Genomic DNA, 12,467 nt, shown 5'->3' with positions numbered 1-12,467 from the left:
TGTATAATTTATTATTGTTATTATTGCTAGTATTATTATTATACAAATAAAGCTTCTTTTTTTTTACTATTATTTTGATTTATGCAGATTTGTGCAGCTTTATTTATTTATGTATTTGTTTTGAACAAACATAAAGAAAATAGTAATTATTTTAACTTAGCAATGTAAATATTCTATACCAGCTCATTTGATAGCAAAATAAAATAAAAATAATATCTACATCAATGTTTTAGCCGTGCGACAAACTGGCGACCTGTCCAGGGTGTACCCTGCCTCTGCCTGCCTGATAAGGATAAGCGAAAGGGAATGGATGGATGGATGGATGTCTACATCAAGTATACAAAACATAATCATGTATTGAATCTTCTTCTTCTTTCGGATATCGCCACAGCATCATCTGCCTTCATCTCACTATGTCACTGTCAACCATCAACCATCTGCATATCTTTCTTCAATACAGCCATAAATCTTCTAAGAAGTCTTCTACTTTTACTACTGCCTGGAAGGTAAATCTTTAAGATCATTTTTCTAATATATCACAGTATATCCCTCCAAGCTATCTAAGCCTTGCTTCTCTAAAGTTATTAGAATTAGAAATGACGTACTCATTTCTAATTCTGTCCTCTCTGGTCAAGGTGGATCATGTAACGATGCGTAAAAGATAATAATAACAACAACAACAACAACAACAACAACACAGAGACTTCTTCATGTAAACAGTTCCTTTTAAGTTTTACAGCCCTTTCTGATTTGTTAGGAATTTTGGAGAGACTCAGTTTCAATGATTAGATTAAAGTTTAAACTTCTGGCTTTACAGATATAAAAATGTCCTAAAAAATAATGTGTATATACTGCTTTCTTATGTTTTCTGAGGTGGGCTGGTGTCTGCGCGTGTGGGCCGCGTGTGGTTGTGCTGCGCGTGCGCGGGCCCCCTCCAGCGTCAGCAGTGGTTTTTCGGGTTGATCCGACTTCTTTTGGCTGTCGTGAGTTAACTGTATCATAAAGGGTGCTGTGACTCGAAGGAGGAGGGGGGGTTGAATTGCCATAATTCTCCCGATAGGTTACACATCCGGAGTCCCGACGATCTTAATCTGTCGCTCCTTTTCCCTTCAAAGAGAGTAACTTTTATTGTTTTTATTAATTTATTCCATTTCTCTTAGTTTATGGTTTGCACACTGGGAGGGCAGAAATGGCGGCCAACATGTACCGGGTCGGAGGTATGTATGTCAATGTGGATCTTTTTATCAAAGAGAAACCGTTACAGTTTTGCACCTTCTGGGCGTTATTTTGTGTTATTTTGAGCCGTTTGCATTTAATGGTGGAGATGCGGATGTGCTACAGCAACGTGGACGCGTTAAGTTGAAGCAGGAAGGTGAGAGTTGGTGTATATTTGAGATTCAAAATGGGTCAGGCCTCGCGTCTGTCGTGGCCACAGCAGCTAGCCGCCAGCTTGCTAAATGGTTAGCTGGCAATGTAAACATTTTTCACTTGTTTGCTGCTCCCCGGGTTTCTGAATTCTTAGACCAGGGGATGCAGGGGGCTTCTACACGGATAGACCTCACGACTAGACGTGTGTTTCAAAGGTTGTTAACATGCTACCACGGACAGTCTCAAGCTGCCTTTGTATTTGCCACTCCTGGCATGCAGCCATTAGTACGAGACCTTATTTAGCTAACGTTAGCACCAGCGATGGCTTCACTGATTACCATTAATGCCGTCTCAGCGCTCGTTTGCTGCATTTAATGATCGTATTTAACCATCTCGGTAACATCAGGTGCCAAACTGTTTTGCCAAAGTGACCACCTACAGTAACCACAAGTGCAATTAATTATCAAACAGGGATGCAGGCTGGCTGATTTGCTAGCTAGCTCCTTAGCAGTCTATTGGAATTCAACATCAAATTATTGTCTCCGCGCATGGCGTCGCTGCGTCTGCTTTTACACATTTATTCACGAATACTTGAGCTTTAAATCCATACACAGACGGCCACGTAGCCTAATTGCATTAATGCTTGACATGCCACGCAAACTATAGGCGTCTAATGACATATCTTGCAGCACTTTATAACCGGTATTTTCGAGGTGCATCAGCTTATTGTCCCCTCACGTCACCTTTAGGCTAACTTCTGCTGCTTTTAGGTGCTCATTGTAAACTCCGTGAACTTGTCGGTAGGACACACAAACTTCCAGGTACATTCAGGTACAGTTTTTCTCCCTGTATGGAACAAGTCTTAAAAAATGTAGTCAGTATTTTGCTGCTACATTGCAAACAAAAAACATGGGATCTGTAGTTTATTCATTTATTTAGGGTTTGTTTTGGTTTTGATTTTTTACAGCATTGCAACACTGATGTGCAGTACATTCCCATCCCAGAGGCTGAGGGTTATCATACACATTAGCATGATGATACATAGACTTTAATGACATGCATGAAGTGATACGAATTTTGACAACTCTGACAAATATGCCGCTGCACCGTTTAAAAGTCTGGAACATGTGGAATGAAATATTACAGACTTTGTGTGAATGCTGCCTTTGCCACAACCTAAAGTTGTGTAAAGTTTAATTAAAATTACATTTATTTTATTTGTCCCATTTGTTGGGACCTGGCAGTGTCTAGAAGACACATAAGCTGGAAGAAAGATGGGGATTCAAACCAGTGCTTCTGCATTAGGCTTACGGCATATGGGTCATCTACTCAAACCCAGAGAGCTATACTGGCATCTGGTGATGTTATTTATATGCATGGGCAATCTTTTTTTTTTTTTTTTTAATGGCATATTGAAGTTTTTATTGTCTTTAATTTATTTTTTCATACAAACTGAAACAGTGTGGTAACATATGGCAACAGGTTGAAAGACTATGATAATTTTGCACTTTTATTCACCCATAACTTGGTGGTTGTTGACTGGAGATTTTTCCTTTTAACTTTTCTGGTGCAACACTTTCTGAAAGTCACAACTTTGCACATATTTATTGATTAAAGGACATGCATATTCATTGATTTGACCTACTGTAGTGCCAATGTATTAGTTCATGTGGTCTACATATTTAAATATATGATGTGCGTGTTTCCTGTTGCAGACTATGTATTCTTTGAGAACTCCTCCAGTAACCCTTACCTGATCCGTCGGATAGAAGAACTCAATAAGGTACTGATGTGTGCGTTTTTCATTTTCATGGGTGTGAGAAGATGTTAGAGAATTCCTTGAATTCCTCTGTGCTCCTGTCCCCACCCCATCACTTTCCCATTGTTTGTGTGGATTTTGTGACCTTGTTTGTAATATGGCTTGAAAAGACAGGTGTTCCCTGATCTACCAACTGTCATTAGTATGACTTGACACACCTGTGTGTGTGTGTGTGTGTAGGCGGGGTGATTATTATCAACATTTCACAAGCTCATGTAGCTTTGGGCTAAAGATGCAGATTTATTTTAATTATAAGCTGATACCAACCTTGAACAGCAGTGTTGTTGCTCTCTTTTTTCTCTCGGCATTTTACCGTAATTCCTGTTTTATTTTGTTTGAAATCCTTCACAAGCATCGTTAATAGGTGTGTAAAAGCTTTTCCTGTGTCATGCTTGCACTGAGATGTTCAGATAAATGCAGGTCATTATCAGATTGTGTGGGTGGAATAATGCTAGATCACATTATCATCCTGAAAGAGTGTACTGAGGCTCAATGTTATAATCTAAAGACAGGAGACATCGTAATTATCATAAATGATAAAGTAACAGGAAGTCCCTGCAGCATGATACTATTTAATAAAGCTCTGCTGTTGCAAATACAAGCTGTATAAAGCTTATCGTGTTGGTAAAGGTGAAATGGAGTGCTTGATCAAGCACGATGGACATTTTTGTGGCTTCAGCTAGTGCATCGATATGCACATCGTTGTTCCTGTTATTTACTCCAGATCCCTTTTTATATAGATACATTTGCTTTTGTACATAAACTTGGAAGCAGGTAGGTGGGGAGTATAAGTTGTTTCTTTTTCTTCTTCTTCTTCAATCCTTTTTCAAACCTTTTACCCCCACATCTAGTCATCAGTCACGACATTTAATACTGGCTGAGTTTGAGCACAGCTTGATAGGTACACAAAGGAGCCAGGTCTCTTGGGAAATTACAGGGTTGCACAGGTAGGTGTTGCCACTTATTTGAGTCAACCTGGATGTCTCTCCTCCTCTCTTTTAGACTGCCAGTGGGAACGTGGAGGCCAAGGTAGTTTGTTTCTACAGAAGGAGAGACATCTCCCACAGCCTCATCCAGCTTGCAGATAAACATGCAAGTGAGTAGCAGTTGTGACGCATCATATGTGAATGATTCCCTTCAAGCATTTGTGTAAAACAGTACAGTTTCTTTAGATTGTGTTTGCAGTAATACACATTAAACTGTTGTATTTGCATTAGAGGGTTCTGTGCTCTAATTCACCATCTGGTTCTATGTGGAGTTTGCATGTTCTTGATGGGTACTCCGGCTTCCTTCCACAGCCCAAAGACATGCAGTTAGTGGGGTTAGGTTAATTGGTGAGACTAAACTGCTTCTATGTCGGAATGTAAGTGTAAATGTCTTGATGCATGCTCAATCATCCAGGTAAGGAAAACCCAAAAAGTTGGAGACTGAAGAAGTCACTTGGATGAGTGACGAAATGTTTCTCCCACTGAAAACGCTATGTTCAGATGAACAGAATAATCTTTTTGGGTAAGTGTGAATGGTTTCTGTCTTTCTGTGTTGGCCCGGTGACAGACTGGCGACCTCACCTTTTGCTTTATGGCAGTGGGGATGTGCTCCAGCTCAACTGTGACCCTGAATTAGATAAGCAGAAGAAACTGGATGGATGGGTTCTTTCTGTTTTGCTAAACTTTAGAGTGACTTGTCTTTGTTGGTTGGACAAATCAAGCAGTGTCACCTTGGACTCTATGAAATATTGTATTCTAAATTGTATTTTTTCCTTTAAGGAGAGTTGTGATATTTTAGACTAGTCAATTATGTGACAGAAGTGTAACCAGTGGTGAAGATTAAGCCATCCATTTTCTTTCACTTATGCAGTTTAGGATCACAAGTGGCTGGCGCTGATTCCAGCTGTCATAGGCTGAGAGGCAGGGTACACCCTAGACTGAACTGGTCATCAGTCTGTCACAGGGCTGACACAGAGAGACAGGAAACCATTCACACTTGGGGCCAGTTTAGTATTACCAATCAACGCAGCCCACGCATGGTTTAGATGGTGGGAGGAGGCTGGAGTACTGGGAAAGTAGGGCTGGGCGATATGGCCTAAAATTCATATCGCGATATAATTTGAAGCATGTGCGGTAACGATATATATCGCAATATATTCTTTTCTTCTGTATAACGTATTTTCCACACTATAAGGCACACTTAAAATCCTTTAATTTTCTCAAAAATCGAGAGTGTGCCTTATGTATGAATTCTGGTTGTGCTTACTGACCTCGAACCGATTTTGGCGTGCAGAAATCTGTTAAAAAATGTTTTAGTACAACTTTGGTAAGCCGCACTGCTTGATGGATTGTCAGAGCATTACGGCTGCCGTGGTGAGGAGCTTCGCGGAGTAATCTGGGTCCAAAACTCCGTCCCCTTCAGGTCCCAAAGTCAAACGAACACTGAGAGTTAAAACGGTCTAAATTTTTTCATCTTTAATAAAATCATCAGCGTTGCTGCTTTACCAGGTGTAACAATTAAGTTTAACATCCAGGCATCCATGAAAACAGAAGTTATAAAATTTAACGGAGTTAGAAGTTAACAGGAAGTTAGCTCGCTAGTTTCCACCTAAACATGGCATTACCATGTTCTGAGAGATTTTTGAAACTATTTAAAACGTACAGCTCTGCTACCACTTCCAACATAAATGAAGACAGAAAACTAAACAGCAGTGGCGTTTGCAGGGTTACTGAAGTTGGACTACCTGGTATATAATGTTGTGCTACGTGATTGCTAGCAACACAGCTATGTTAGCATAACATTAGCACAGTGAAGCTGGAGGATGAACGCCAACTTTTTTCCACTCGATAAAAGTTAACGTGAGGGATTCTGGTGGTTAGGGACAAATGCAATCGTATAGCAGGATGCTATACACGGGCCAAACTTCAGTCAGGAGAACAACTGAGATTATTCATCCACAATACAAGGTTAGTTATTAATATACTGCAACATAGAGCACCTGCGAGAGAATTCAACATTAATGAATCAATGTTACGGAAGTGGAGGAAGCGCAGTTTTTGGCTTTCCCCATATTTCAAAAGTGCTTCATCTCTTTGCTATGACTGTCGGCATAATTTGCAGATGATAATTGTTGTAGCCGCTGCGATGCTTTCGACCAAAACAGGCGCAGCTTGATGACATCATCAACATGCGCTATCGCGATAGAGCGGTATAGTCAAAATCTCTATCGTTGGCCAAATTTATATTGTTTCTATCGTATATCGTTTATATCGCCCACCCTTATGGGAAAGAACAAGCAAGCACCACAGAAAAGGGCCCGAGTCTTGATTTGAACCCAGAACCTTCTTGTTTTGAGGATGTAATGTGATGGCTAAATTTCAACATGACAGACGATATCAGGATGACTTAATTATCGAAATTTTTTAAAGACTTAAAACTTGAGACATGACACTTTTTCAGAAAAAAATGTAATTAAGCTTTCTGTCAATCAGAATGACATTTCCATTAGTGATTCCTCTTGGCAACTTTGTAAATTGCACATTTAACTAAAAATAAGAGGTTTTTAATGCCAGAGATGGAGACGTTGAAACTTAAATTTGTACTCCAACTTGGGGGGATTCATGTTTGTATTTCACAGTAATTTCTCAATTGCTTGTTACTGCATTTTACAGAATTTGAGTGTGGATGTGTGAAGTGAAAAGGAAAAGAAAGTGTCATCACAGCAACACCTATTCAGTGTGGGAAGTAGACTACCTGATTCCAGAAGGCTAATGGCCAGAATAAAACAAATTAATAGTTAGTTTCTCGAAGTAAAAAACATGCTTTCCACCAAAGCAGATTTACAGTTTAGATGTGGGTGATTGCAATGAAGAGCAGCAGGAGACCCAGTGAACAACATGTTTACTGCATTCACGTCATTCAGCACTGACTGGAAAAATACTGTTCCCTGTGTATGTGTCATAGAACTGCTGGTAAAAACCAGTTATCCTGATTGAGGTAGACTTTATAAACATAAAGCAAGAACAAAAAGATAAAACTTGCAGTATGCAGAGACAGAGCATTGATCAAAGTGCTGTGCCAGTTCTGCAAGGTGTTTGGTGTCCTTCATCTGCCAGCTGGTCAGAAGAAAATCAAGAAACAACAATAAAATTTATGGCAGCCTAGTGCAGTGTAAAAAACCCAGTTAATTTATGTTTGACATTATTTCAGAGGGAAAACAAAAGAACGGCAACTAAATTGGATTTTTACAGGACGAAAACTGACTGTGCAGAGTTTATGTAAGAGTCACAGCTGAAAACTTTTTACTTATTACCTGACTATCGGTGTGTGGGTTGAAGGTAGAAAGATACAGATGTGTGGCTCTGTCTTTTTGTGTGAAGCCGGGTATGCTGTGCAATTTTGGGCAGCCCCAGATAAAAGATAACCAACAAAGGAAGGAACGGAGTCTCCAGAGCGGTGATCACACAGTGAGAGATGGTTAGAGGTGTCTCGAATGCTCTTCCAACCTAAGATTCTTATAAACTTAAGATGTCCATTTCTCAGTAACTGCGGTTATAACTGTCTACTAACCAGCCAGGAGTCAGGAACGCAGGTAGAAATGATCTTCTGATCAACATGACAGCAGAACATGTGGGAGGACAAAAACAAACTCAAACAAAATAGAAGAAAAACCTTGTGTTTAGTCTAGTTGAGTAATGGTTTGTATGAAGTGTCCTCCAGCTGTTAAGACTGAGCCAAGGGGGATGTTGCATTGAAAGAAGTGAAAGAGAAATAACAGCTGTACATTTTGGCCTCAATTCAGCAGGCACTGTACAGTCTGCGTGTATCAAACTTTATATTTTATTAAGCCTGTGGACCACTGTAATCACCCAGTATTTAGATGCTTTAAAATCTCAGCAGACTGCATTCCTACTCTTTTGTACTGGATATGGTGCAATCAGACACATCTGTTTTAACATTAACTAAGCTTATGACATCACTTAACTTTAGTAATGAGATGTTTCTGTGTTAAATTAAAAAAAAAATCCTACCATTGGCTGGAATGAAAGACAGTACAGAGACACTAATCATGGTAGCACAAGATCAATAAGGGGTTAAGGCCCTGAATAAATTCAGCGCATAACAGCAGTGTGCAAGATGCTAACAGGCAGGGCATACAGGCAACACCATAACAATGTGCCTAGCATAGTATACAGGAACGCAGGTATGGCTTTGAGGTCGCAATGGGACACGACTTCAAAGATGACCGTGCTAAAATCCTGTGGGATACAGATGGTTAACCAGTGGTGGACAAGCAGAGGAAAAAGGCCATAGTGATGGATGTAGCTATACCAAATGATGGCAACATCAGTAAGGAGAAACACAAAGCTGGAGAAAAACCAAGGGCTGAGAGAGCAGCTAGAGAAGATGGAGAGTAAAGTCAACTTTGGTCCCCATGGTAACACTCGGAGCAGTGACGACCCCCCCCAATCTGGGAGAGTGGCTCCAGCAAATTCCAGCAACGACATCTGAGATCTCTGCTCAGAAGAGCGCAGTCCTAGGAACAGCTAAGATACTGCACAGGACCCTCAAGCTCCCAGGCCTCCGGTAGAGGACCTGAGCTGGAAGAACAAATAAAGACTGCCCACAGGGTGAGAGGGGGATTATATATAATAGTATTTTACAAAAACATGAGCCTTTGCAGATAATGTGCAGAGTATTTTCTGCAACAAATGCTATCTGATGCAGTTTATACATTTTTAACAGTAACTCTTTTCAGGATATTACATTTTTATCTTTTCTTAATGTAACATTAACTGAAATGGCAACATTTTCCAGACTCTAATGTTGGTGTATTTTTCGCTGCTGCTGCTGTTCCACCCACATGTTGTCTTCAGCAAACAATACTGTCATGTTTTCAGAGTTTAGCCATTGACGCGTGATTGGCAGACTGGGTTTTAATCAATTGAGCAAAGCAATTTTTGCTGTTTCCTCAGCACATTGCAGATGAATAAAATAATGTTCGTGGCAGTTGAAAAATTTCACTTTCAAATGAACGCTGCTTTTCGCTGCTTCCTCTTTCAGCATCACTTGGGATCTTTCACTGTATACGGTGTGAAAGCTGCTGAAGTAATTCCCCTGTAAATGTCAAACCTATTAATTAAGATCTTTGTCTTACCTCACTGACTGTGTACAAAATAATTCTATTTCTCTCTGAAACTGACAAATGCATGCATTTTCCTCATATAAATGTGACACTATATAAGTTCTAGTATATTGAAAATCCACTTATAGAATTATATTTATTCAAAGTGTATGCAGTGCCTGCACTGTTTACCAGTGATTTAATATGTTTATATACTGCCTAGTATTATGTGCTAACCAGCAAATCCAGAGTCATAAAAGCATGGGCCTCCTCATTTGAGAAAGCACTGCTAACAAATGTGAAATTACAGTCTGAGGGATAAATTGAAGAATCTGTGAGTTTTGATGTTTTTTTTTTTTTTTTTTTGCATTTATCAGTCACTGTTTTTTTTCTCTCTTTTTTTTTTGTCTCTGGGATATATTGATGACAAAAGTGTCTCATAAAATGGATGCATTTGTTTTGTCTTTTCCTTTGCAGAGGAGCTCGAGGAGGAGAAGGAGAACCCAACAGAGACAGAGCTAACAGAAAAACAGAAACACCAGCTCCGCCACAGAGAGCTCTTCCTCTCCCGGCAGTATGAGAGTCTACCTGCGACACACATCAGGTACAGTGCACAGAGGCATACAAATACATACAGAAAATGGACTGTACAGCTCGCCAACTAAAGGCAGTGCCCATGGATAGTCACTCATTCAGCCATGAATCCATCAATCACACAGTGTGCACTTCCTTTGTTTGTGTTTTTATATGGTGTGTGCTTCCTCCCCCCTCTCTCTCTCCATTAGGGGGAAGTGCAGTGTCGCATTATTGAATGAGACTGAAGCCGTTCTTTCATACCTTGACAAAGAGGTAAGCCTGAGAGGGGGGAACAAATTGATGTCTCTTTCTGGTTTTTGTTACCTCAAGCTGCATCATAGAAAGTCCGGTCATAATTTACATGCTTTTTCTTTCCTTTTCTTCTTTTTTTTTTTTTTTTTGTTGTTGTTAAATTCTGTTGCTTCAGGAAGTATTCAGGCTTTTCAGATGTGTCCCTGCCAGTTATTAAACTCCTAAAAAAAGACTCGCACATTAGAAATCTGTTTCAATACGAATAATCAATTTGTGTCTTAAATGGTTTAGATGCAGCTGCGTACACCGTTGCTTCATTTACCATGAGCAAATCTATGAAGATCCAAATTAGTGCCTGCACCTTGGCCCACTCTTCTGCATTTGTAACATCATGCGCACAACTTCCCAAAAGTTGATTCTGTTCATCTGGATGTAGTGTTTTCAGTTTCTGATTTACTTACCTGGATTATTGAGTATGCATCAAGACATCATGCGCACAAGTTCCTCTGGTACATGGAGGCAGACGCAGCGCTGGTTCACATTGCTATAAAATGGGTTTGTTAACCAATAGAGAAAAACGTAGTGTTTCATTTCGTTCATCAGGAAAATACAGGGTGCGGTTGGGGTAGACATAAAGTGGAATACATAAAGAATCCACAGTGTCTGTAGCTCACTGGATAAGGCCTAGGAGCTAGCTGTTACATGACAGAAATACCATTGCAAAGAATTAGGCTTGATTAGCACAGGAAGCGGGAATTTTTTATTGTCTTAGAGTAAGGCCTGACTGGTGGGGAGTGAACGGCCAGGTGAACTAGTGACTTGTGATGCATTTTTATTGGTAATGATGAATAAAAATTGGGGAATGCACAAAAAAAAGTTTGCCATTTGTGGGAAGAATCTTGACAATATTATCAAAAAGCTGAGGTAATGCAAGCCTGGACCTGTCGGCAACTTGTTGCTAGGAAGTTTGTATTCCCCCACTTTTTGGCTGAGTGATTGCTGGAGGTTGCCGGCAGTTGGTAGGTGAAATTAGTAACACAGGTATACGGTGCTGCACCAAAAAAAACGTCACACTGTTTGCAACAATTTCACCTAGCAACAACCAGTTGGGGAAATAAATATTTTACCCCTGCAACCACAGGGTGCCTGGGGGTTGTGGACGTTGCTAGGTCCGTGTGGCTGATGCTGCGTTCCTTTTACTTTCTTTTTTTAACAGTTTTTTTTTTTTTTATTGTTTGCTTAAACGGTCAAAACACGCATGGCTTAAAAATGACCTAAACAAATAATCAGTAAACAGTTGAGTAATATTTTCTTCTCAGTTGACTGATTATATTATATTTTTACTAAAACTCTTTATTATATTTTGGCATGTTGTCTGTCACATAAGTATAATTATATCTGTTATAACACCTGGAGATCACAGGAATCCCAGCCCTGCCAAAATCTGGGAAGCTCCACATTAATGGATATGATGTTTTCCTTAGGATACCTTCTTCTATTCGCTGGTTTATGACCCAACACAGAAAACCCTGTTGGCTGACAAAGGAGAGATCAGAGTGGGACCGCGTTTTCAGGCAGATGTACCTGAAATGCTACAAGAAGGTGAATTGCAGATTTCACCTTTATTTCTTTCCTAGCCCTTTTTCTAAAGCATAAACAAAATGTAATTAGTTTATAATTAAAACCATCACTAATAAGCAAATAAGCGTGGACGGCAAATCCATTTTTATCCTACTGTGTGTGTGAGCTGTTGTCTCTGGGCTTTGCAGGTGAGGCAGATGAGAGAGATCAGGCCAAACTAGAAGAGAAACTGTGGGATCCAGAGTGCCCACTCACCAACAAACAGATAGACCAATTCTTAGTGGTGGCACGGTAGGTCGCCCTCACATCCACAGCAACAACTTCTTGATCGCATGCACTGGATAGGCAGTTTCACAGATGTAATAATTCTGAGTTTTAGCACTTTAATAGCCCGTGGTGCTGTGAAGGATTGGCTGAAATATTTAGTGTGTGAGATAATATAAATGCACACTGTTATGAGCCATGGCTCATAAGTTTGGCTCATTATTTTCATTTTTATTCATTCAATATGTGAATTTGTCATGGGTTTTTATTTATGAGGGAGGATGAAAATGAATTAAAAATGAATCATGCAGAGATTTAAGTCGCTTTTTGGTTAACAAACGACTGTTTACTGTTTCTGATGAACGACTCATCTGTGTTTGCCATTTATTTTTGCTCCATACCACCCAGTGCATATTTTGAGCTGTGAGGCTGTTCGTGTTTACTTTGCAGACAAGTCCTGCACATTAATATGTCAGACCATGCAGTAAGCTGTGC

At 39.9% G+C, this 12,467-nt stretch overlaps 1 protein-coding gene across 2 annotated transcripts in view; it reads left to right on the top strand.

The window, feature by feature from the left end:
• The first annotated feature begins 926 nt into the window (after positions 1 to 926).
• mta3 (metastasis associated 1 family, member 3) overlaps positions 927 to 12,467 on the top strand; it is a 29,853-nt gene continuing 18,312 nt past the window's right edge. For both annotated transcript variants that reach the window (XR_014801075.1, XM_084937411.1), the window contains exons 1-7: positions 927 to 1,217; positions 3,084 to 3,151; positions 4,190 to 4,283; positions 9,777 to 9,903; positions 10,085 to 10,148; positions 11,612 to 11,729; positions 11,897 to 11,999. Coding sequence is in view for 1 of the 2 variants with exons in the window: in XM_084937411.1 (XP_084793537.1) it covers positions 1,190 to 1,217; positions 3,084 to 3,151; positions 4,190 to 4,283; positions 9,777 to 9,903; positions 10,085 to 10,148; positions 11,612 to 11,729; positions 11,897 to 11,999 (602 nt within the window). In the remaining variant the exon portion in view is untranslated. The remainder of the gene's footprint in view (positions 1,218 to 3,083; positions 3,152 to 4,189; positions 4,284 to 9,776; positions 9,904 to 10,084; positions 10,149 to 11,611; positions 11,730 to 11,896; positions 12,000 to 12,467) is intronic.

The sequence above is a fragment of the Perissodus microlepis genome, chromosome 8, assembly GCF_051167445.1.
Source record: "Perissodus microlepis isolate ML-2025 ecotype Zambia chromosome 8, ASM5116744v1, whole genome shotgun sequence".
NCBI classification, from domain to species: domain Eukaryota; kingdom Metazoa; phylum Chordata; class Actinopteri; order Cichliformes; family Cichlidae; genus Perissodus; species Perissodus microlepis.
This window is presented reverse-complemented; position numbering and strand designations above follow the sequence as displayed.